Source organism: Nycticebus coucang, chromosome 4, assembly GCF_027406575.1.
Source record: "Nycticebus coucang isolate mNycCou1 chromosome 4, mNycCou1.pri, whole genome shotgun sequence".
Lineage (NCBI taxonomy): Eukaryota > Metazoa > Chordata > Mammalia > Primates > Lorisidae > Nycticebus > Nycticebus coucang.
The window spans coordinates 88,277,159-88,304,208 of NC_069783.1; the positions used below are offsets into that span (position 1 = coordinate 88,277,159).

At 37.9% G+C, this 27,050-nt stretch overlaps 2 protein-coding genes and 1 non-coding gene across 3 annotated transcripts in view; 1 reads left to right on the plus strand and 2 right to left on the minus strand.

Moving 5' to 3' along the window:
• Nucleotides 1–13,909, minus strand: part of ZC3H6 (zinc finger CCCH-type containing 6) — a 75,706-nt gene extending 61,797 nt beyond the window's left edge. Inside the window, exon 1 of the mRNA XM_053588604.1 lies at nt 13,465–13,909. Coding sequence (XP_053444579.1) covers nt 13,465–13,496 — 32 coding nt within the window. The 5' untranslated portion in view covers nt 13,497–13,909. The remainder of the gene's footprint in view (nt 1–13,464) is intronic.
• On the minus strand, nt 135–273 carry LOC128585030 (U4 spliceosomal RNA). Its single transcript, XR_008379791.1, has one exon. It is a non-coding gene; the product is annotated as a U4 spliceosomal RNA (small nuclear RNA).
• An 11,697-nt stretch (nt 13,910–25,606) lies between the features above and the next one.
• The window catches only part of ZC3H8 (zinc finger CCCH-type containing 8), a 30,822-nt gene continuing 29,378 nt past the window's right edge, over nt 25,607–27,050 (plus strand). Inside the window, exon 1 of the mRNA XM_053589827.1 lies at nt 25,607–25,761. Coding sequence (XP_053445802.1) covers nt 25,685–25,761 — 77 coding nt within the window. The 5' untranslated portion in view covers nt 25,607–25,684. The remainder of the gene's footprint in view (nt 25,762–27,050) is intronic.

Sequence of the window (27,050 nt, forward strand, 5' to 3'; positions counted from 1 at the left end):
ACAGGAACAAAGCAGTGGTGTGCAAGTACACAACTATCTGACATTCTAGCTTAATACAGGGATGAAATCCATAGTATCTAGAGCATCTTTATTTTTCCCCTCAGCTTAACTCTTCTTAAACCAATCAAATTCAGTCTCCATAGAGACTTCCAAAAATTGCCAGTGCCAGCTGTTTCAAGTCATCATGGTGGGGTATTGGGCACGATTTTCAATTAGCAATAATTTTGCCTCAGAGAAAGCTCATTGGCTGTGATACTGCCACTGCACAAAGCTAGAGCAGCAATTCTTAAGAACTATATGTATGTAAGAATTTTTTGTCCCTCTAGCTTTAAAAAAAGGCCATTCACTCATTTAATATATATTTATTTACCAACTGCTTAGTGGGGATACAGTAGTAGACATTAAGAAAGAGACATGTTTGTTCTCTCAGTAAGTTTTTAAACTAATGGTGGGAAAGACAAGACACTAATCAAAAAAAAATCACACAAATAGATATAAACTGATCACAAAGTGTATGAAAGAGGTATATGAGAGTACATAATAGAGGAAAGTCTTCTTCAAAGAAGTCCAGAGGCTTTCACTGAGGAAGTGGTGGATGAAGTGAGATGAGTTAACCTGAGAGGAGATGGGGGAGGGACCCCTCCCAACAAAGAAATAAGATGAACAAAATTTCTGTGTTAAAGAGAACACAACACACTGTAGGAACTGACACAAGGTCAATGTCACTAGATCATAAAATAAATGTGAATTACTTAAATTCCTCAGAAATTATTTAAATGTTTGTAAGGAAACATTGGCCACTAAGGTAGACCAGTTAGGTTGGTAATACATCGTTTGGAGTTAAAATACTAGGGTTTTTCTTTTTATTAAACACTATATTTTTTAAGAATTCAAAGAACATCAGTCCTGATACAGATTTAACAAAAGAAAAAAAAAAAAAAAAAAGAGGGCAGCGCCTGTGTCTCCAGGAGTAGGGTGCCAGTCCCATATACCAAAGGCGGTGGGTTCAAACCCAGCCCCAGTCAAAAACTGTAAAAAAAGAAAAAAAAAGAGGCAAGCCAGGTACAATGGTTCATACCTGTAGTCTTAGTACTCTGGGAGGCTAAAGCAGGAAGATCATTTGAGGTCTGGAGTTTGCCACCAGCTGGGCAATATAGCAAGACCCATCTCTACAAAAAGTAAAAAAAAAAAAGAAAAATTAGCCAGGTAGTGTTGTACATTTGTAGTTCCAGCTCAGGCAGGAGGATCACTCAAGCCCAGGAGTTCAGCGCTGCAGTAAGATATGATCCAACTGCACTCCAGCTTGGGTGACAAAGCAACACCCTGACCAAAAAAACAAACAAACAAAAAAAAGGGCAGAAAGATTTAACTAAATCATACGAAGCTAGAAATAGGTTGCCTATTGCCTTATTTTCAGGGTCCTGGAGAAGTTATAATAAAGAGTGGTTCAGGGCGCCTGTGGCTCAAAGGGGAAGGGCACCGGTCCCATATGCCAGAGATCGGCGGGTTCAAACCCAGCCCCGGCCAAAAACCACACACACACACACAAAAAAAAAAATTAATTAATTAATTAAAAAAAAAGAAAAAGAGTGGTTCAGGCCAGGTGCAGTGGCTCACACTTGTAATCCTAGCACTCTTGGAGGCTGAGGTGGGTGGATTGTTTGAGCTCAGGAGTTCAAGACCAGCCAGAACAAGAGCAAAACTGGTCTCTAAAAACAACCAGGTGTTTTGACAGACACCTGTAGTCCCAGCTACTCTGGAGGCTGAGGCAAGAGGATCACTTGAGCCCAAGAGTTTGAGGTTGCTGTGAGCTCTGACAACACAGCACTCTAGCAAGGGTAACAAAGTGAGACTGTGTCTCAAAAAAAAGATAAAGAGTAGTTCAACAGACACTGGAGACTTGGAAGGGCAGGAGAATGGGAAAGGGATGAAACATGGGGAAAGGAATGTGACATTACTTAATGGGTTCTACATTTATTAACCAGGTGATGGTTACACAAAAGGTAAGGACTTCACTTCTATACAACATATCCAAGTAACAAAACTGCAGCTATACTCCCGAATTCTATAAAAATAAGAAGGAAAAAGGAAAAAAAAAAAAAAGAGTGAGTCAACATACCATATAAAAGCCTCCATGTTAGACAGAAGAGGGAAAGAAAACAGAGGAATGCTGGAAGAAATGAAAACTGCTATTCTATTACTAAGGTGTGTAGTAATAAAACAAAAAAGGGTGGAGCACCAACATCTAGAAGACAAAGTCCCTGGAACTAAAGAGGACCCAAACCAAAGACAAAACAAAACAGAACAAAAAACCACCTCTTATTTAATGAAGACCCAAGGTTCTGGCAAAGTGAAGTGACCTGAACCTGGAAATTAAAATAGAAGCATTAAATATGAACAATAACCCACAACAAAAGATTTCTTAAAATGACTATTTAATGCTTTAAATTTATGTTTAACTTAAGTTAAAACTGATTACTTAAAAAGGCACCATAGTAGGGTAGAAAAACAAAAAGCTCTAGAACCAGAAAAATCTGTTAAAATTCTGTTCCTAATCATATACTACCTATATGAACAAATTATCCCACCTTATATTTAGTATACTTATCTACAAAATAGGAGTAATCAATCACCTTTACCACCAGGTAAAGAGTTGTTTGAAATGTTATCACTAACGTGTCCTTCCCTCCTGTGATTTACCCATATCGTATGTATTTAAATAGAATGAGTATGATAGACTACCAATACTTTCACAGAATGAGCTGGGAGAGGTTATAAATCTAAGGGGCACTGGGCTTCTAAGATAAATTTCTCTTATTTTCCTAAAGAAATTAACAATGAAAAACTATCAAGTACAAGTAAGCTGGAGTAGACATTTGGAGTCTATTCCCGAGGTATTTCTACCTTTTCCTATTGTTATACATTTAGCAGTGGTCTTTGTGAAATTCTCCCATATTCTCAAACTCTCCCCAACGCAAATAATAAAACATAAGATGGAGTATGTCTAGGGTTCATAGTGATTATGGTGGAAATGGATGTTTATAATGATCCAAAGTAACTAAGAAAAGGATAAGTTAGTAATTATTCACTAAAACAGGGAGGCAAGCCATGTATTTTATTTACAAGGAGATACTTAAAAATGTTACCAATAAAATTGTCTTTGAGTAATAAAGTATCTGTTAATATTTTATTCCTGCCCCCATCCAACATCAGATGGAAAATTATTGCTGCATACTAATCTTGGAAATTAAGAATTGTTTAATATATCCTTAAGTTTGTAATGTTTGACATCATAAAGAAAAACTATACCATTCCTCAAATATCCTTTATGTTGTGAACAAAGACAATTACGTGAATAGACCAAAACTGTGAATTAGCTTGCCATAGTTTTTTATTGAGACTACACTTTAAAAAGTATTTTTTAATATTTCATTACTCTCTTGGATACCTAATTAAGCTAGAACTGATTTACTTTCACTACTTTTCAATTTATCCTTTTTTTTTTTTTTTTGGCTGAGGCTGGGTTTGAACCCTTCACCTCCAGCATATGGGGCCAGCACCCTACTCCTTTGAGCCACAGGCACTGCCCCAATTTATCCTCTTGATGTAGGCTTGCTAGAATAGACCGGAGAAACTAGAAATTCCACAAAAACAAATCTCAGCAAATAAAATTCCTTTAGAATATGAATATCTGAAAATAATCTTTTAGGTGCATGACATCAAAAGTTGAAAAAGTTGATGCTTCCATAATACTTTCGCAGTTCTCTAGAAATCTACAATGAACCAGAGCGAAATTGCCTATTACCAGGTATTATTCCAAAGGGGCACTTGGTCTGTGTCTAATATCCCAATGCAGCATCTGACACCAGATTAAGGATTATGGTGAAGTACTGTGGTTCCAGGATTTGAGCGTATTGTAGAACTAGGTTTTTCAAAAGAGCTCATCCAAATTAGATTTTGGGCTAAGCATTTGGCTAAAGTGTGCTTCTCCAATTCTGCCTTGGCCTGCCTCAACTAATTTCTGGTATCCTTGAACATCACATGATGAGAGATTATATGATCATTAAGTTACCATTCTACCTAATCAATACAATAAAAATATTTTTTCAAATATTAAAAAGCCCATTACATTTATATTTACTATTTATATCTAAGTATTCATTTTCTAAGTTAAGATGTTCTAGGTACAACTTGGAATGAAAATCTCTTTGTATACTTTATATGTTAAAATTTTATCAATTAGATGAAGTATAAATATACATAATACAAGAGGAAAATGTTGCAATTAAAGATAATGAAAGCTATTTTAGGTACAAAAGAAATTAACAATTTTTGCAGTCAATTACAATTTAACTCTGTAATATTGACAGAGTTAGCTGTGACTTTAGGAAGAATACTGTATACTTTTTCAGTTGATAAATGATTATAACATTTTAATGAAAAATACAAAGCAGAATAACAGAGATGTTTCATAATTCTAACTTTGTTCAATTGTTTGGCATACTAATATTCATAACATGAAACAAAATCATTTCTAAAGACTGTTTAATTTTTAGTTATTTTATTCCATGAATCTTTCAAGAGAAAAATCATATTTGGTGATTCTCCATATTTTTTGTAGATGAATTAAAAGCAGATGTTATCTGTGTCAATATAAAAGATCATAAGGAGAAAAACCTCCAAAGTTATATACAACAAAATCATTTTTGCTCCAGATATATGTAGTTATATACACTTATATACACACACATATACACATGTATACATACACACACATATATAAAGATGTTAGAAGAAAAATTTCCCCCAATCATCTTGTATTTCACTAACTAACCTCAGTTGAAAGTGACCCTCTATTTAGGGTCATTACAACAATCACAGGAATAATCCGGCAACAGGCAGCGCTAAGACATTATTACTACAGCACTATAATATCCTACTCTTAAAATGAAGACTACTAAAATCTCCAACAATAAATCATAATAGCTTCAGAGATAACACTTCGTATTTCCTCACATATGTCAAACACTTATGATGATGATACTGATCTGACCTGCGCTGTAGACAAATAATGGTTTTCACAGTGGGCCATTTGGCATTCAAAAAAAAAACCCTGTGTTTGTAGGTACTTAGGTCAATCCATTATTTGCTCCTATTTTCATTTGCTTACACAAAACAATTTTTAACTAGAATCTTGTATATTCCAAGGACATACAAATGAACTCAAAACTTCAAAACTTCCCTTTCGGTTCAAAAAACAGATATTATGAAGAACTTAACCCCCACCCCTAAGCACCAGAGATCTAACAACATTTCATTATTAACTGCTGGTAATCAAGAAAAATTCAAGCAAAAGAGATATTGGTTCTTCTAATCTCTATGCATTTTGAAAGAATTCCCTTAACAGGCTGACACCTGTAAAAAATAGAAAAATTCCTATTTTCTATAGCTAGAAACTTACAGATCTAAGTTTGCTAGATTTAACTTTCATATACTCTTAAAATATAGACATTATTTTTTTATAAATTCAATTTTAACTAATTTAAGATTTAGAAAAAGGTGTCACATAAGATGAATTTATAATGAACTAAGATAAAATTGTCTGTGATTCAGGAATATCCAAAAAAAAAAGAGACCTTTGTTAATGTCCAATATCTAGCATCTGATACAAGAATAACAACTATTATTATGAAGCAATGGAAAGAGTACTAACACTGAATGCCATAAATATGTTGTGGTTCTTACTCAGCTGTATAGTTACCTTGGAAAAGTTATTTACCCTTTGAGTCTGTTTCCTAAACTATAAAATGAAGATATCAATACCTTCCTCAATTGATATGTACCAAAGGAAATATGGGAATTAAAAACTGTGATATGTGTATATATGTAAAATAATGAGTATCTTGGAGATTCCAAATCTAGGTTCTTTATATTTGTATCAACTTTATAGTTTGTGACTGATTTTATGTAGTTTGATATTATAGTTTTAACAAGTTATTGATAATTAACGTAGGACTCTCTATTGAAAACTACTTGGGACTTGCTTTACCACTCAAGAATGTGGGTTTGATTTATGAAAGTTTAAGTATTAAAACAGTTATTTGAGGTATGAATGTTAAACTAGAACACACATTAAAAACAAAGCAAAAGAAAATATAGAATCATTTATAATATAGAAAGCTTGCTCTTTAACCAGAGTAAAAATGTGCTGAAATTGTTCTTGTTAAAATCATTTAATGACTGTTGCCATGGTCGGTACATGACATCACCAGTTTAGTAAAACCTCCCAAAACCAACTACCCAAAAAAAGGTATTGGGAATGAGAAATGTCTTCAGAAACAAAAAGAGAGACCAAATCAGAAATCAGGAAGTTAGACACAAAGGACAAAGTAAAAGATGACTAAATAAATTTAAGATAGTAACATGCAGGTATAGTGCCAGCCACATACACTAAGGGTGGCAGGTTCAAACCCGGCCCAGGGCCAACTAAACAACTGCAACAAAAAAATAGCCGGGCATTGCGGCAGGCTCCTGCAGTCCCAGCTACTTGAGAGGCTGAGGCAAGAGAACTGCTTAAGCCCAAGAGTTTGAGGTTGCTGTGAGCTGTGATGCTATGGCACTCTACCAAGGGGTGACATAGTAATTCTCTGTCTCAAGAAAAAAAAAAAAGATAGTAACATACAATGAAACGAAATTTATCTACCACAAAGGGAGGTCAGCAATGAAATCAATGAAAAAGAAGAGGTGCAAACATAAATGTGGGCAGTTCCCATGTAAACACTACCCAGAAGAAAAGGTATCTCATAAGACAGATTGATGAAGTAACTGCTTGAGAGGTACATAATAGAGATAAGAATATCACTTTAGGGTGGCTCTTGTGGCTCACTGAGTAGAGCGCCAGTCCCATATAATGACGGTGGTGGGTTTGAACCCGGCCCCAGCCAAACTGCAACAACAAAGAATATCACTTTATCTGAGCCCTGTGCCATTTAAACTTCTACCCATTTCTTAACCAACTCCCCTGTCAAATCCCAGGCTCTTATTCAGTAGACAACTTCTGATAATTCAGTTTTCCATATAGCATTCTACATGGAACTACGTAGTTCTTATTAAACTGGCATTCTTGATGTATGTATATTCTCTTGTGATGGGGATGTACAATGCTGTGTAAAAGTATGGGTTCTGAGTCAGATTACTTTAAATTCCTAAGGATTTACCTTTCTGAACTTGGGAAATTTACCCGTTTCTTCATCTGTAAAAAAGGGGCACTAATAACAGGACCTACTTCCTATGGTTGTGTTGAGGATTAAGTAACTCATTTAAAGTACTTAAAATAGTGCTTGTCCCATCGCAAGCACAAAATAAACATAGCCATTGTTACTATTTTTGAGCATGAATTAACATTCCTAAAACCAATCAGTTTCTCAATCTGAAAAACCAAAGTGGGACCACCAGTGTTACACAACTCCAATGAATACAAATACACAAAAGAACACAGTACTCTGGAAACACGTGACTGAAGACTTGATCTGGTGAATTCAAGGTCACCCATCCTCGTGAGAGTTTTTTTGGGAGCCAGCTAGTCCGTCCAGGTGAAAACTTAATACCTAACACAGGGTCACAAACTCAAGTGCCTACAGCAGTCAGGCAAGTCCTCTAAATAAGTGAAGCACAACTTCAGTGATGAGTTTGCAAAGATAGTATCAGTGATAAGACAGGTGGAGTACGAGGTAAAGCCTTAAAAGTTTTCAAACAACTATTTTAAAACATCCTTGTAGTCCCAGCTACTTGGGAGGCTGAGGCAAGAGAATCGCTTAAGCCCAAGAGTTTGAGGTTGCTGTGAGCTGTGACTCGATGGCACTCTACCGAAGGTGACATAGTGACACTGTCTCAAAAAAAAAAAAATCCTATCAGGCAGAAGCAATGGTGTGCGCATATTTTAAGCCTGAAAGTCACCAGTTTGCAAACCCTGTAGCACCCTTTCATTGAAACATTAAAACGTTTTAATTTAGGATAACACACATATATTGTGTGTGTTTCTTCTTTAAAGAGACAGTCTCAATCTGTCTTCCAGGCTCACTGCAGCCTGGAACTCCTGGGCTCATGAGATCCTCACTTGGCCAGTAGCTGGGATTACAGGCAGGAGCCACTGAACCCAATCTGTCACCTATTTTTTTTTTTTTTCTGTCACCTATTTTTAACCCTTATTTTTCTTTGCTGCTCTGTGACTGTTCTTTCCTTTCTCCTCCTTCAGCTTCCAAAAACTTTGGCCTCTTCTCTACGGCCTCTGACACACATATCTGCCTGATTTCATTCTTTTCAACATACATCTCAGCTAAAAGTCCCAGATATTAATATCTAATTCTATCAATGCTAAGAAATAGCTCAAGAATTTTGCCAGTCTGCTTCCTCCTTGGCAATGCCTTTGATCAGGTCCTCATCATCCAATTTCTGGACTTTTATACGAGCTTTGGCTCATTCTTTTCTTGCATAGTTCACATCCATTCACCAGCAATCCTATAGTTGCTACCACCAATCAAACCATGTCCAAAAAGCAATCATTTTCACCATCCTCAAACTATCATCACCGTCCTCAAACTATCATCTGTCACCTAGGTTACTGCAGCAGTTTTCTTTCACTACTCTTTTACCCTAATATGGTAAAATTATCCTGTCCTCCTTTCTTCAAATCCCTCAGGGGCTTCCTATATCACTTAAGAGTGAAATGTAAGCTTCTTACAGTGCTTACAAGGCCCTATACAATCTTCCCTTACTTCTCCTAACTTCATCTCTTACCACTTTCCCCCATCACCCAAACTTTTCTCTGGCCACACTGCTCCTTTTTTTTTTTTTACCTAAACACTCAGCTCATTCCATTACAAAATTTTATGAAGAAGTGGCCAACACATACAGAATATTCCGTAAAATTCTGTAACGACTACATATTAAATACTGGGTACTTAATGTTTAAAAAAAGTTATTCCAAAGCCCTCTAACTTTGTCCTCTTCATGAGCTCCACCTTTGTTGTCCACTTCCTCCTAGTCCCCAGGCAGCATAACCAAAAATGCATCTGAGCATTCTTTTGCCTAAAAAACTTTGCTAGGATCCCTACATCCTTCAGGGTTTGGCCCAAATTTATGTAAATCTTTACTCCATTCCCCCCAAACAGCTGTACACTCCTCACATACTAACACTTGTACCATCATCCCTGAACCTACTGTGCCATTTCATTTCTCCATGCCTTTCACATATCTCTCCCTCTCCTTAGCCAAACCTTTATTCATTCTCCAGACCTAGATATTCCCTAATGCCTCCCAGAAGCCCCCAGTTTTCACCCCACTGCACTCAGTTCACTCCTTCAGTGTAGTACCTGTACTGCAACTACACATCAATCTGTTTCTCTGACTAGGTAACTTTGTTTCACCAGTGCTTAACACTATACTTAGCAGAGAGGAAAACATGGTAAGTCTATTGAATGAAAATTTAAAAGTAAATGAAATAACCTATTTATGATAGGGTAGGGGAAAACGTTATTCTACGAGTCAGAGTGGTTTCCAACATCAAACCTGAACCTGACAGATAATTTGAGTTTTTTTACATTTGCTAAAGAAAGACCTATTTTGGTGATTTCAACAACTGTCAAGTTCAGGAATCAAAAGTAAGTCCTGGTTGGTCAGCAAAGGCATTTACTCCACTGAACATATTAATTTTTAAACCAGATATTATGTGGAAATACAGTGTACTCTGATCTAAGAAAAGGGATCTGCAATTTTTTTTAATTAAAATTGACTTGTAAAAAAAGAAGTAGGAAGGGAAACTGGAGATAATCTACCTTATTTCATAAATGAGAAAAATCATGGAAAAGAGAAGAACAATAACGAGTTAGAAGAAAGACCAAGATCAGAATCAAGGTTTTATTCAAAATAAAGGGCTCTCTCTCAACGTACCACATTACGCTTGCAAATTACTCAATTAAATGCCAGAATTTATTCCATTACTTCCTTATGCTAACTTAATGAAGAGTGAAAATATTGTATACCTGGGTTCTTAATTTAGCTGTATTTGTGGGAATCTCCAACAAAACCTTATACTGAACCTTATACTACTGCTACCTTGATTATCTACCACATGGGATTAATTCAAGAATCACACAAAAGCCCTGTTACAAATGGAAAATATAATCATCTCCATCCTCATCCCTTCAGAATCTCCAGTGCAATCTTTTGGCAAGATTTCAATCGGTATGGGGGGCCGTAAACCACTACAATTCTGACTAGTTAGGAATTTTGTTGTTCTTGTTTTATAGGAGGAAGGAAAGTAGGAAGAGAAGGGAAAGAAGGTAGGGAGGTCATTTATAATGGGCAAAGAATAACCTCCTCCCAAAGGAAAGGATTATCCATACCTCCAATCAATTAAAGACTCTTTGAGAGTCACAAGGTCTTATACTGTTCCCATTAAATTATCTTTTCCCCCAGTACAGCCCTTGTAATACTTTTTACCACTAGCATATTTCACAAAATTCTGTAATAGTTCTTGGGTTATATTTATCTTCTCCTACTTTTTTGTAGATGTGTCCAAAGCAGGGACTCAGCATTTAGTCTTCAACAATAGTTCTGAATGATTTCAACTGGGTCAAATCCAGTTGACATACAAAGCTAGGTGGCTAGAGTTGTGCGTGAAAGAACTGAATAATGAATGACATTACACTTCTCTTTGATTTCTCCCAACTTCTTCCTCTCCATCTCTTATTATTTCTAAAGACATTTAGAAACTAAACTTCACGCTTATGCAGAAGTCCTCCACTACATTCTACATAGCCACAAGTTTACTTACACATATTTTTATGTTTGTAACACTTTATAAAATGTTTTAAGTCCATGCATGAAAATATTTAAAAGGAAAATACAGCAAATGGATATTTTTTAAGTTATTCACTTAGCAAACAAATTTTGTGCAAAATGTTCACCATACAAAATATACAAGAAAAAAATGTTTAAGGAGAAAAAATTTTACATCCTGTGAATTCCATTTATATTTAGAATCTCATTCTCACATAAATTATAATGGTACTATTTTAACTTGTACAAAATCAAAGAAGTTGTAAACATAAATCATAGATTTCATTTTTTCCTGCACATACAATATACCTTTTCAAAAATGTCAGAAACAATGCCTAGCTCACTATACCATGTTTCATATACCCTCCTCCACTCAATTCACAGCAACTTTTATTATAAAATAACTTAATATAGAAAAATAATATTCAGGGAGCCCACAGATTAATCCTTTCTTCCCCAAATTTCTTAAGAATCATCCAGGGAGCCTATGAAAAACACAATTACCACAACTCTTCCCTAGAGATTGATTCAGTTCCTTTGGGCAGGACAAAAATCTTTATTCTGCAAAGTGATTTCTGATGACTAGCTAAAATTGGGAAAGTCTAGTATGTGGTTCTCAATTTGGCATATATAAAATTACCTGGGGAGTTGTTAGAACTCATAAAACCCAGGCTGAGGACCAGACCAATGGTTGTAGCATCAATTTTTTTAAAAAAAGAAGCTCCCAGGTAAAGTTGAGAACCATAGTCTTGCAGAACTTAAAATATTCTCATAGAATCCTCTTATCAATTAAGAAAGTAGGCTTACTCAATCTCACAAAGCTAAGTGGTGACAGGAACTAGAACCATCTCTCTTAATTCCTAGTCCATTTGGTTTTTTGATGTAGTTTTTTCATTTGGGTTGACAAAAAAGTGTGAAAAGGGTAAATTATCTTTTTACTTCTGAACATTACTGCCACTAACAACTGGATAAATTAGAGATAATTATCAGAAATTTGTTTCAGAAATCACTAGAAAATATTTCTCGGTCTTAATTTTAAACAGACTAAATTGCACTACTACTTACCTTTAACTCTTACTACTAAGCTGTTAATATATTTTACAAAGAATTCTTTAATGTTTTTTTAACCTCTAGATTAGAATTTTATAGTTTCAAATTCTTTTAAAGTCTGCCATCACATCCCCTCATTAGCAAAATTATTTTGATATTTGAATTGATAATACGGGATTTACACTATGAAGAATACAAAATTCCATATATTAAAATTACTCAATGTGCTAACAGAGAACAGATTACCTTCCTCTGTGTAAAAGGATTAATTTTAGGCTGCACTAGCAAACACTCATGGTTGGTTTGTCCACACATACAGAGTGAGAAATTTCTCAAAGTATTTGTTAACCTAAACCAAGAATTTTCTTTTTAATAAAAAAGCTAACATGAAAAATTTGTCAAGTACAAGCTAATGCACCTATAATTTTTTAAAGTGTATTTTACTTTCTAAAAATTTCTACACATTTGTTTAACTTGCTTTCTGAGAAGTTGTTGCAATATCACTTTTATCCCTCTCAAGGTTGCCGGATATTTAGATTTTGGTAATGTTTGTGAGTTTTGCTTCTGGTTTTTTTTCAAGTGTTGGGAATGTTTTACCAAAAAGATATCACATTACTCCACAGAGCAAACTTCAGCAATTTGTACACAGTCTAGTGTACAATATATACTTTTGGTTATTACTATTCACAAAAGAGTAATTGTGAGGTTCTAAATTTTCAAATGATCATCCTAAGTAGGAATCAGATGCAATTGTTTCAGTAATTTTAATGAACAAAACCCCCCCTTTAATGATTTAGATATGAATATTTGAGAGCTAACCAAAATTAAGTATGCTAAAAGTAAATGCCCCCCAAATTGTTGAACAGAACCAAGGATGTTGCTTCTTATAGAACAAAAATAAAATATCAGTTATCCCACTTAAATGTTCAAGTGATACATATGATCTAGAAAATTGGGTTAGAATGAATAATCCATGGGGTTTTTACTTTAGGGGAAAACTGTGCTACGCTAAGGTTTGCAAAGCCTAAGTACTATGTGTTAACATTTAATTTGAAACTTGCCGTTTCAAATTCCAAGGGGTAAGACATAACACATGGCCTACGGGGTGCCTTAAAAATTCCCTAAAAACCAAGCATGTTTATTTTTAGAGGTGTCCTTGGGTAGCAGTCAAACATCGAAAAGACCGGATACTGAAAATTCCTGGCTGGTCCCACTGGCCGGGAGCACCGGCCCCGGGGGAGGCGCGGGACCGGGGACCGGGGACCGCCGCACCGCAGCACCGCGCCCGCTCCAGGAGCCCGCCCGGCGGCGGGGGGCGGGGGGCTCGCACGTGCCCGGCCGGGGGCGGGGCCGGCGCCGGCGAGCGGCGACCCCGGCTCGGGGAGGCGGGCGCGGCCGGGCCGACCTCCCCCGCGGCCGCGATGCTGAGGTTTACATAAGGGTGCGCGTCATGGAACTGATGGAGCCACACAGAGACGTCTAAGTCATGCAGGAGGCGCCCGGCCCCGGCCCGCTCCCGCCGCCCCAGACCCCTCCTCTCATCCGACAGAAAGACAGACAAGAAGGGTTCCCGACCTGTCGTGCCCTGCATGTTCAGAGTCTGTCATGTTTGGTCAAGAACGGGGCGGGGCTGGAGGGCAGGTCTACGAGGCCGGCGGCGGCGGGGCGCGGGGAGGACCCCCGCGCCGCCTGCGGGTACCTGCTCCCGGCCGCCGCCGACAGGTGACGAAGTGGTAAAAACTCACGGTTACTAGTGAGCGACACAGACACAGACTTTCCAGTCTATTAACAAGCACGCCAGAGAGATGGGGCTCTAACTGCAAACACTGGGCAACGGCCCCGTGCTGCCGGCGCTGCCGCTCTAGTCTCTATTCGCCGCCGGTGGCTGTGGCGTGGGAGCGGCCGGGCGGGCGGCGTGCAGCGACGCGGGGATTTGGACAGTGGCCGTAACGGTGATTTCTCCTCACCAACATGGCGGCACCCGAGACAGGCGGCTCGAGAAAATGGCGCCGGCCGCAACACCTTGCCCGGGACTAAAGGGCAAGAGAGATTCCTCCGCGAGCCGCGGCCCTTGCCCAGCCCGCCGGGGCCGAGCGCGTTGAACATTGGAGGAGGCTGCCCGTCAATCACTGCCAGGGGCGGGTCTTCGTGCTTCCCTGTGCGGCGGCGGAGGCGGCAGCCTGGTGGCGGGGCCGGGCGGCGCCTCGAGTGGGTCCAGAAGGGGGAGGAGGCCCGCGGGGTACTACCGGGCCCGCCGTTTTCTCTGCAAGACACGGCCTTCCAAGAGCTGAGACGTTCTAGACGCTCTACGGTCCCCAGACCACTAGTGGATGTGGGCAGGGGTGGGATAATGGCCGGGGCGGGATAATGGCCGGGGCTGTGGAGTCTTTTTTGTATTTTTAAAATACGGTTGTTCATGAAATAATGAGGAAAGATACTTTCTCCTTCGCAGTTGGAGCGAGTATCTGTTTTCGTAATGTTCTCAGAATCGCGTTTTAAGAAAAATAGCTTGCCTTGCTACTTTTTCTGATACTAAATGTATCTTCTCAGTTATGGATAATAAAAGTAGCTATTGATTATATAAACGTTACATTGTTTCGAAAGAAAACATTTTGTATGTAAAATGTATGTGAGTATTTTGTAAGTAACGATCAGGCATTTCTTTACACTTAAAAACTTGGCCTTTAGAAATAATTTTTAAGTGAAAAGTCAAATGTTTTGGCCTATTTTATACGTTACTTATTCTGAAGGAGAGTTCCTTGCTTTTTCTTAAAATTGTGGACTTCACTCGTAACCCCAAATATCTGACTTCGTTTGTCTTTGCTTAATAATGAGTTTTGCTAATGCGTAAGTGGAATGCATTCAGAAGCAATTACAACTGGTATGTTAGACTTGAAATTTAAAAGTTTTGTTATGTACATTGGAAAGAAAAGTAGCACTTAAAAAAAAAAAAATGAATGCGGCCATTGACAGGACACCCTACTAGTAGGGTGAAAGAAATTCTGCAGGCATTTGCCACGTTTCCACCATTGAATCTCCAGATTTTTCTCATCATTTTCTGTTTCTTTGCTAACATTTTACTATATTTGCTTTATTGGACTATTGCCTATCTATTCTTCCTTCTATCCATCTATCAAGACATTTATTTTTTGACACATTTCAAAGTAAGTTGTAAACTTCACTACACTCCTATTTTAGTCTACTTGAGCCCCCATAACGAGTTATCATAGACAGGTGGCTTATAAATAACAGAAATCTATTTCTCATAGTTCTTGAGGCTGGGAAGTAAGATTCAGTGTCTGGGGAAGGCCTGGTTTCTGATTCATAAACAGCCATCTTTTTGCTGTGTCCACACAAAGTGGAAAGGGCAAGGGAGTCCTCTAAATTCTCCTTTATAAGGGCAGTAACCCATTTGTGCTGGAGTTTGAAGTTTTTGAATCTTTTGCATTAAATTTATATGTATTACCTGGAAAAATCCATGTAGCAAAATTTGAAGAGAAAAAACTTTGTTGTATTCCATTGTTGAGTTATGTGGTGTTCAAACAATGGAACAGTAGCATAACCACAACTACATTGTACATAATGTATAAAATCATGTTTCTTAGGAGATGGTGACACCTGCTATTCAGTGTGCTAGTCAACAGAACACTTCACATGTAAAACAACATATTTTCACATCGAAAAATGGTGTTCTTATGACATTCAGCACACTACTTTTGTTTTCCCTGTTTTAACTATCACGTGATTCATGCCATCATAATGTGAATCAATGTTACATTTCTCAGAAGGTCTTCCTCTTTGGCCAGGTTCTGGAGAGCAGCAGTTCTCAACCTTTAGGTTGTGCCCCACAGAAACTGTATTAAAGGGCCGTGGCATTAGGAAGGTTGAGAATCACTGTTCTGGAGGATGACCATGGGTCTCCAGATAATGGCATACCACACATTAACAAAACTCCAGAAAATCTACTGGCTTCTCATCCTGTGTTTTATGCAGTTGTCAAGCATTTTGTAAGACCAATTCAAAACAGAACAAAAGAGGGCTTGAATACCATTTCCTTCCGTGGATTAATGCCTCATACTTACCAATGTTGTCATCAGCTCTGCCTGTACCTCCCAAGAAATAGTAACACCCTTTAATCATGTTTGGCTGCTGAACTTGGATCTTCTTTTTCAGCATCTGGGAATAATAACTGACAAGACACAGGGGATCAATACTGGCACCAGATGAGGCAACAGGGACGACAATTGTTATCATTCTGTCTGCAGACAAAATTGCCTTTGTCATCAATTTGATAATCCAATATGCCTTGTTCTTTTTTCTTCAGAGCCATATCTGATTCCAGTGGAGTTTTTTTCAGTGTGTTGCCTAATGTTCCATTGATCTGAGCTTATCAAGAAGTGCAATACTGGTGGAAAAGTCATCAAATACAAAATGGTATTATCCAGGCTGTGTCCCTGTAAGTGCCCTATTAAACAGGACAAGTGATGCACCAATACCACATTTCTCATGTTTTGTGTTTGGGGTTTTACCCTGATATGGCTGAAACCAGCTAATGTAGCCCAGATGCATTGTGCCACACCAAAACTTACAGCCAAATCAAATGGGCTTTCCTCTAATAAATTATTTGCACCATGACGACCAAAATAAGGAACCGTGCATTCATCAAAACTGAAGTATGTTTCATTTGAAACAAATTTTATGTATCTTTCTTTCATTGAGTGTGCTTATAAGAGGTGGCACCTTGGAAAACTTGTCCATTGGGTCCCAATTTGCATTGTCAGCAACATGCAAACTAGAAAATATAGTTTCAAAGTGGTCACATTTCATGGCAGCACTAACAAGTACATTATGCAAATCTGTTCTTTATTCCCAGAACATATGCCTTCTAGGAACAGAGACATAATCACTCAGAAAAATAATTTCCAGAAAATATTTGAATTCAGAGCTGGTCAAGCCAAGATTTACACCTTTATTTAAAGGATATAAGTTGGAGTACGTGACAGTGAGTTCAATGAGACCTCATCATCAGGAAAGAGTTCAAGAATTTCTGTGGGGGTTCTCATTTTGGTGAAGAAATCTTTTGGTGGTTTTGTAACTACCTGCTATAGGCTGTGCAGGTGGTTCAGCTTTTTTCCATTTGTGAACAATCTTTGTCACTTTTTCTTTGTTGGAGGAGGTTGCTGCACTGTAGATGTAGATAAAACTTCATAATCAAGGGAGTCATCTTCAGGTGTGTATAAGGGATCGTCTGAGTCAGACTAAGCATCATAGCCATTCTGAATAGGTATGCAAGTGCACACAACAAAGAAATAGCAGATTATTTATTCCACCTTCTTCATCTCCTGAGTCCTCATCAGAATCAGGTGGTGTAGCATTTTCAGGTGGTTGTATCACTATAGCACTTATTTCCATGTTGTCATTTGTCTCTAACAGGTTAGTTATTTAAGGGAAACTTAGGGTTCAAGGCATCTGAATACTTAACAAAATGATTTCAACTAAAAAAATAATGATATGATTGATCTTAATGTTGAAAGTATTGCCTAGTGTTCCAAACATGGAGCATGCAAAATTGTCAAACCCTTCACTTATACAATAATGATAACTTTGGTATTTTTTTATAGCACAATAGCATAACAAGTGGAGAAGTAACAGAAAAAAATACTAGTATAAGACATAGTGCAGTAAAGTTGTATTTACCTATCCTTTGATGGTTCGTCAAAAATTTCCTAAAAATTCTTATCACTTTTTGACAATCTCCCAGCATGCCAGTATCTGCAGCTCTGTGCACCATGTGATGACATGTACCTTCAGGAGATAGATATGTGTGAAAAATCAGACCTTGCTGATGACCTTGAGCAGTAAGATATAAATAACTCCCATGATCACTACTATTCCAATAATGGAACGTGAGACATAAGTGTATTTTAACCTCATACATGAACACTCCACCCGCACAACCTTATTATGTCCCAGAGACCCCACCTCCAGATATCCTCACATTGGGTATTAGGGTTCAATATATAAAATTTGGGGAGAGGGGCAACACAAACATTCAGTCCATATGGTAACTCCTAAACACTTCAACATGGATATCATTAATGAGAATGCAATATTTTTTTGCAGTACCATTTTAACATAAACTTTATATGCAGTAAAGTGTAAAGTCTTAAGGAAAACATTTGATGAATTCTGACAAATGCCTAAAATACATACACATGTGTTACTCAAACTGTTGAAAATCAGGGTTTGCTATAACCATGCCCTAGAAAATTTCCTCTGCCCCTTCCCGTTCAACCCTCATCTCCATCCAAGAGGTAACCATTCTTCTTTTTCCAGTGTAAATTAGTTTTTCCTATTGTAAAACAGCGTATGATTCATAAACTGAATAAATACTGTGTTGTGTAAGGCTTCTTTCACTCAGAAGAACAACTTCACTTTCAAAAAATTTTTTTATTATTAGTTTTTATTAAATCATAACTTTGTACATTGATGCATTTATGGGGTTCAGGGTACTGCTTTGATATACAATGTGAAATGCTTACATTGAACTAAGTAACACATCCATCACAATTATACTCATTTCTTAATAGTTTTGAAATGTACCATTGCATCATGCACAGTAGGTCAAGTCCCCCCAACCACCCTCCCTCCTCCCATATCTCCTCTCCCCTCCCCTCTCCCTCTTCTTCCCTTCTACTTTCTGGACTATAGTTATGTTTTGCTATTCGTATGAGTGTGTAGGGATTATATATTGATTTCATAGTAGTATTGAGTACATTGGATACTTTTTTCCCCATTCTTGAGATACGTTACTAGTAAACATAAAAGATGCCAGCTCCATCTTTTTATGGCTGCATAGTATTCCATGGTGTACATATAACACAATTTGTTAATCCATTCATGAGTTGATGGGCACTTGGGCTGTTTCCACGTCTTGGCTATTATGAATTGGGCTGCAATAAACATTCTGGTGCCAATGTCTTTATTGTAAAATAATTTTTAATCATCTAGGTATATACCTAGTAGAGGAATTACAGAATCGAATAGTAGATCTACTTTTTTTTTTTTTTTTTTGTAGAGACAGAGTCTCACTTTATGGCCCTCGGTAGAGTGCCGTGGCCTCACACAGCTCACAGCAACCTCCAGCTCCTGGGCTTAAGCGATTCTCTTGCCTCAGCCTCCCGAGTAGCTGGGACTACAGGCGCCTACCACAACGCCCGGCTATAGATCTACTTTTAGTTCCTTGAGTGTTCTCCAAACTTCTTCCCCAAAAGGTCGTATTAGCTTGCATTTCCACCAACAGGGTAGAAGCGTTCCTTCTCTCCGCATCCATGTCAATGTCTGTAGTTTGGGGATTTTGTGATGTGGGCTAATCTTACTGGAGTTAGATGATATCTCAAAGTGGTTTTGATTTGCATTTCTCTAATTATTAAGGATAATGAGCATTTTTTCATGTGTTTGTAGGCCATGCGCCTGTTTCATCAGAGAAGTTTCTGTTCAAGTCTCTTGCCCACATAGAAATGGGGTTATTTAATCTTTTCTTATTGATTAGTTTGAGTTCTCTGTAGATTCTAGTTGTCTGACCTTCGTTGGAAGCATAACCTGCGATAGTCTTCTCCCATTCTGAAGGTTGTCTGTTTGCTTTACTTACTGTGCTCTTGACTGTGCAAAAGCTTTTTAGTTTGATCCCAGTAATGTATTTTTGGTGTTGCTTCAATTGCCTGGGGGGGGGGGGGGTTCCTCCTCATAAAATATTCTCCCAGGCCAATTTCTTCAAGTGTTTTCCCCACACTCTCTTCTAGTATTTTTATAGTTTCATGTTTTAAGTTTAAATCTTTTATCCAATAAGAATCAAGTTTTGTTAATGGTGAAAGGTGGAGGTCCAGTTTCAGTTTTCTACAGGTTGTCAGCCAGTTCACTCAGCACCATTTGTTAAATAGGGAGTCTTTCCCCCACTGAATATTTTTGATAGGCTTGTCCAAGATCAAATGACGGTAAGTAGCTGGGTTCATCTCTTGGGTTTTTTTTTTTTTTTTAATTTTAAGAATTACTTCATGTTCAGTTTTATATCTTTTATCTTGTTCAAGATCTTAGAGGGAAAGCATTCAATCACATGAACAATGATTTTAGCTATAGTTTTTGAGATGGTCATTATTAGATTGAGTAAATTCTTTTCTTTTTAGACAGTCTCACTTTGTTACCCTGGTTAGAGTGATATGGTGTCATAGCTCACAGCAACCTCCAATTCCTGGGCTTAGGCAATTCTCTGGCCTTAGCCTCCCAAGTAGCTGGGACTACAGGCACCCACCACAATGCCCAGCTATTTTTAGTGACAGGGTTGGGGGTGGGATGGGGGTCTCACTCTTGCTCAGTTGGTCTCAAATTCCTAAGCTCAAGCAATCCACCTGCCTCAGCCTCTTAGAGTGCTAGGGATTATAGGCATGAGCCACTGCACCCAGGAGGAAATTCTCTTGTATTCCTAATTTGCTGAAACATGGTATCCTGAATCATTGAATATTGTCAAATAATTTCCTGCATCAATTGATGAGATTATATAGTTTTTCTTCTTTTGACTCACAACATTAGATCACATTCATTGATTTTCAAATACTAAATGAGCCTTGTACTCCTGGAATAAACCTCCTTTGATTGTTGCATATTACTCTTTTTGTAATGCTGAATTTGAGTTTTAATATTTTCTTGAAGATCAAAAATCTATATTCTGTATTGGTCTGCTGTTTTCTTTCTTTCTCTTAGACTATTTTTGGTATTGGGTTAATGCTGATCTCCTAAAATAATTTGGGAAGTGTTCTTCCTTTTCTATTTTTGTATGAGATCGTGTAAAATTGGTATTTCTTCCTTAAATGTTTGGTAGAGTTCCCCAGAAAAACCATCTGGCCCTTGAGATGTCCTATTTTGGAAAATTTTATGTCATGAATTTAATTTCAATAGTTGTCATTATGTTAAGATTATGTATTTTACCTTAGATGAATTTTTATAGATTGTGGTTTGTGAGGAATTTGACCATTTAATCTAAGTTGTCAAATTTATATATGTAGAGTTTTTCATAATGTTGACTTACTGTCCTTTTTGTTATCTATGGATTCTATAGTGAAACCCCCTCTTTCATTACTGATTTTGCTTTTCAATTTAACTATTTCATTAACTTTTCCAAGAATTAGCTTTTGGTTTAATTCCCTCTATTGTTTTTCTTCTTGTATCTTTCACAGACTTATCTTTAATATATTCTTCCTTCTGCCATATTTTTCTAATTTCTTAAGGTGAAGCTGAAGTTACTGATTTGAGATCTTTCTTCTTTTGCAATATGTGTTTCAAGCTTGAAATTCTTACATGCCCTCCTTTGGCAATAGTCTGCAAATTTATGTCACAATTTTATTTTCATTCAGTTCAAACTATTTCCAAATTTACTTTGTGAATCCTTCTTTGATCCCTACATTTTAAAATGTGTATGTTTTAATTTCCACATATTTGGAGGTTTTTTTGTTATCTATAATTGATTTCTTATTTAGAGAACATATATTATTTCAATTTTATAACAATTTGTTAAGGTTTACCGTATAACCCAGGATGTGGTTTATGTTGGTAAATGTTTCATGTGCTTTGTATATTTTGTGCATGCATGTTTAGGATTATTATGACTTTGTGGTGAATTTACCTTTTATATTTATATAACATCTATTTTTATCTCTACTAATTTTCTACACCGCAGTTCACTTTGTTTGATATTAATATAGTCACTCCAGCTTTATTTGTTTTAGTGTTTGTAGAGTATATCTATCTTTTCCCAGCCTTTTTTTTTCTTTCCCTCTCTCCCTCCCTCCCTTCCTTCCTCTTTCTCTCTTTCTTTCCCTCTTTCTCTCCCTTTTTCTTTCTTTTTTTATAATTGGCATCTCACTCTGTGGCCTAAGCTGTGGAGTGCAGTGGCATGACTGCAGCCTTGAATTCCCAGGCAAAAGATCATTCCACCTCAGCCTCGCAAGTACGTGGGACTAAAGAAATACAATAACATGCCTGGCTAATTTTTTCCCATTATTTTTAGAAGTAGGATCTTGCTATGTTGCCCAGGCTGGCCTCAAGCAAACTTCCTGCCTCAGCCTCCATCATTACTGGGATTACAGGCATTAGTTTCTGCACCAGCTAAGCTTTTACTTTTCATCTATCTATATCATTATGTTTAAAGTGAGTTTATTGTGAAGAGCATATAGCTGGATCATATTTATTCATCCTGACAATTTGTTTTATTGGGATAAGTTTAGCCTGTTTACATTCGATATAACTATTAATATGTTGGATTTCAAATTTATCTTTCAAATTTTTTTCTCTTCATTCTCTTTTTTGTTCTTGTAGTTCTCCTTTTCTGCTTTTCCATTTTGGGCATATTCCATTTTAATTTATTTTTTGTGTCTTTGAATATTCATTGAATTTTTCATTTTAGTTTTTGTATTTTTCAGTTTTAAAAGTTCCATTTGGCTCTTTTCTATATCCTCTCTTCCTTTTCTGAGATGTTCTAATTTTTTTCTATTTGTTTCAAGAGCATTTAGCATAGCATTTTTATAATAGCGGTTTGAAAGTCTGTTAGATAATTCCAAAATACAAGCCATTGCAGCTTTGGCACGTGCCGATACTCTTCTCCCATTTGGTTTGAGAGTTTCATGGTTTTTTGTATGTCAAATAAGTTTGAATTGTATCCTATGCACTCTGAATATTATTGAGACTCTGGATCTTATTTAAATCTTATGCAGAATGTTTTTATTTTTGTTTGGCAGGTAATAGACCTAGATTAAACACAGTTTAATTAATTTAATTAAACACAGTTCAATCTAGCCAAGATGACATATTACAGAATCATCTAGTATATACCTGGTTAGGCTCAGGCCTCAATTTCTAACCCACTTCTTTGTCCCATGACTTCATTGCCTATTCAACTGAAAATGCTATTTGAATCTGTCTTGCATGCGCACTACCCAGTGGCCAGTCTAAGAGTTGGATGAGTTATATCCATTCTGCTCTCAAAAGCTGGTATCCTGATTAAGATCAGATCTATACCTGCACAACTCAACAATTTGACATTATGCAAATGTGGGAGATGTTTAAACCAGTCTGTAAAGCTCTTATCTGCTGTTGGAGCTTAATATCTCCAAAGTAGGTATTCAGGCAGGGAAGTTGGATATAAAAGGGGAGGAAAGTGAAGACAAGCTGGAATTTCTGATCACAAATCAGAACCTACATTATTAGTTTGTCGCCATGTTCAACTTTTATGATGTAGGTGTTGTACAGGATAATCTTGTGCCCTTTATTGTGGAGCTAAATGTATATTTGTAGGTTAGAGAGAATCTGAAGGAGGTTCTAGAGCAGCGGTTCTCAACCTGTGGGTCTCGACCCACAGGAACTATATCAAAGGGCTGCGGCATTAGGAAGGTTGAGAACTACTGTTCTAGAGTGAGGTGTATCAGCTGCAAGTCTGGTTGTTGTTCCATATCAACAAGGTGAACTAGCACCAAATGGCGATATACATTAGTTGCAACAGCATCTGTTGCCCCTTCATTGACCTGAATGTAAAAAACAATGTGACTGAAAACCTTTCAGATTTTGTGCAAATCTTTCTATGGTCCACCCTAACTAGAAACATGCAGAGGAGGAATTCTTAAAAATACAGTTTAATCTAGCCAAGATGACATATTACAAAATCACCAAGTATATACCTTACAACTAAGTATCCATAAATGCCTCCTTAACCCACACTTAACTTCCAGATGAAGGCAATGATGCAGCTATTTCACATTCAACCAAAAATCACTCTGGTACTGCCCCCCTGCTCCCAAATTAAAAGTCCCTTTTTCATCATTTGGTGATATTCATTCTTCTAATTCTTCCTTTAGCTCAATCACCTGCCTCATTTCATAACCTGTAACTTAAACAATACAATATAAAGTTAACTTATGTTAAATGGTAGAGAAATGTGAGGGGTTGTGGAAATATATATATATATTCACACATATATGTATACATTTATCTTAAATTAAGGATGAAATATTCATAACTATTACAATTTTTGCAACTGGTCACCTGGTTGTAGTTGGCATTGCTATATCTGCCTTCTACCTCTGTGTTTTGCCATGTTCTCTTTTCACTCAGCTGATCTTAGCTCTTTGCTTGGTGAGTGGTGATTGCTGCCTATGGTGGTGGTATTTTCTATTGACTTTGATCATAGGATGTGGGATTACTTAGCCCCGCCTTCCCAGGAAAACCCCTGCATTCTAGATATATTCTTCTTTAATCTTGTTGTATAGTTAGGATAACTTGATAGTTAAGATTAATCATTACTGCAGTACAATCCCTTCCTCAGCTGGCCAGAGGAGCCCCTAAGTGGGCAAATGATAGTCTCAACTTCAAACTAAAAGGAACCATTGTCATGTCTCTTGATATAACTATTCCTGCTTATGACAATGATATCTCGAGACCAATGGTTCCCAACTGGGGATGATTTTGCCCCCAGAAGACATCTGACAATGTCTGGAGGCATTTTTGGTTGCCGCAACTCGGAAGCAGGTGCTTACTGACATCTAGTGGTAGAGGCCACCGACGTTGCTAAATATCTGGCAGTGCACAAGACTCTAGCAGAGAATTATCCTGGCCAAAGTAACAGCAATGCTGAGGTTGAAAAAACCCTGCTCTAAATCAGCAGAACCCAGAGTAGTGGAGATAGAAGTAGAAATTTCTTTAGGGCAGCACTGGGAATAACGTGGAGAGAAGCTACTCTTATTTCCAACTCCTTGGCTCCCAGACGCTGTTAGTCCTGATTACGGGAGAAAAGCACCATACACTGCTGACCGCTGATTTATAACATACACCCACAAGGTATTGCCCCTAGCTAGCACGGTAACTGAAACCCTTCCACCATCTTAACATGGAAGCTCCTCTTTCTTTTTTAACATTTTGGTAAAATATATATGACATAAAATTTGCCTTTTCAACCATTTTTAAGTGTACAATTTAGTGGCAATAGTTACATTCACACTGCTGTGCAACCCTCAACATGTTTCCAAACGTTTCCATCACTCCAGAAAGAAATTCTGTAGCAATTAAACAATTAACTCTCGATCTCCCTCTCCCTGAGTCCCTAAAAATCTCTAATCTACTGTTTTTGTAGAATTCTATTTCATATAAATGAAAAAATAAAATATTTGTCCTTGTGAGTCTGGCTTATTTCACTTAGCATATTGTTTTCAAGGTCCAGCCGTGATGTACAACATATCGAATGCCTTTGCAGGTCAGTTTTTCCCGTCTGATGTTTTTACTATTTTTAACCTATCAGTAGAATTTCCTTTTGTGTTTGTTTGAAGAGTGGGTTTGGTTGAAGAGTAATTCCACTATTTTAAAAATCCCACTACTATTTTTAACCTATCAAATTTCCTTTTGTGTTTGGTTGAAGAGAAATCCCACATCATAGGACATCTCACATCATGCTTTCACAAAAGTAAGGAAAGAATCCTAAGGACAAAGCTTAAAAAAAGAATTCTACTACCTGAGGTAACGGGTAAAAAGACCCACGGAAATTTACAGATTTAGGGATAAGATTATGTATGCGCGTGCGCAGAGTCGAAGAGGCGTGGGAAAGAGCGGGCGTGCGCAGAGACGCCGAGAGCTGTGCGGCAGGTGCGCGTGCGCGGGGCGGGGCTTGCAGCCCTGTGAGCGGAGTTAGGTTCCCTCCTTGCGCTGGGGTGGTTTACTTTGTAGCGACCGGGCTCTGCAGAGGGAGGCTCCCGTCTGGGTAATGGATTTTGAGAATCTTTTCTCAAAACCCCCCAACCCCGCCCTCGGCAAAAAAACGGCCACGGATTCTGGCGAAAGGTGATCCCACATCTTTTCATCCTTTGAACGTAGGGCCCCAGGCGGGCTCAGCCTCCTTCCTTCTGGATTGGAGGCTGCGCGGGGCCAGGCCCGGGGCGCGCCGCGAGGGCCCGTGGGAAGCACGTGGGCCGGCTTAGTCCGACAGGGAGAGGTCGTGCGGGTCCAGGGCGGATAGAAGCCTGAGATGGGGCCCAGTTCGTAGGTCGAGAAGGCCAGGGGTGCCGCAACCCTGGGCGAGGGGAGCAATGGGGGTGGAACGAGGAGGCTCCAAGATTCCCTCCTTTCTCTGCGCACATACCCGTCCAGGCTGGTTAGGAGGCTTCCTCTGTGTTCCTGTAGCCTGTTTCCCTGTTGCCTGTTCCATAAGCTCCCGAAGGACAGAGATCGTTTGTCGTTTCTTGACACATGTTAGGTTCTTTTTTTGTAGAAAGGACGAAACCACAAATTTATTAAACAGTAAAAAATAAGTAGTGAATAGTTTTGCTATTAGTCCACTTTTTTGCATCAAAAAGCTCTAAAGACCAAAATAAAGCCACAAACAGCACGTGGATGTAAAAATTACATTAGGTTGAAAAGCAAGTGAGACTTGGCCAAATGGCGCTAATTTGTTGGTCTCACTGTTGGAGATATGTATAGTGTAGCTTGTTTTTACACCCAGATGTTCATTACTTTTTATTCCTTTGAGTTTTAAGTGCTAAAAGCCATATCTCCCAAACCTATGTTTTCTATGTTCCCCAATTTCCCTAAGCCAAAACCTTGACACAGATTTCCTATTCCTTTATTTCCCTCAACTCGGGTATGTCTGATTGATTTTACCTCTTGGTATCACTCATCTATTCATTTCTCTCCATCTCAAATGCCTTAATTGAACATCAGGATTTTTACTATACACTTTAGTAGAAATATATCATTTAGCCTTCACAACAACCTTAAGAAGATAATGCTGTTCTCGTTTTACAGATGGGAAAACTGAGGCACGGAGATGTTAAATAACCTGCCAGGATTGCACAGTGTAAGTGGTAAAGCTAGAATTAAGTTGCCCAGACAGTCTGACTCCGGGAACCATGATTTCATCACCACACTTCTAATGCAAAAGAACTAAAATAAAATAAGACCTACAAGTATTGAAAAGCGATTACCCAGATGATATGATGATTTACTAAGAAAAGAACCAATTGATAAACTGTAAAATACATAAAGAGTAGCCATCACCAAAAAAGACAGTAACATCTTTTAAAAAACCAATAGCACCTTTCAGTTTGAAAATGTATTGAACAAACGATCCATTC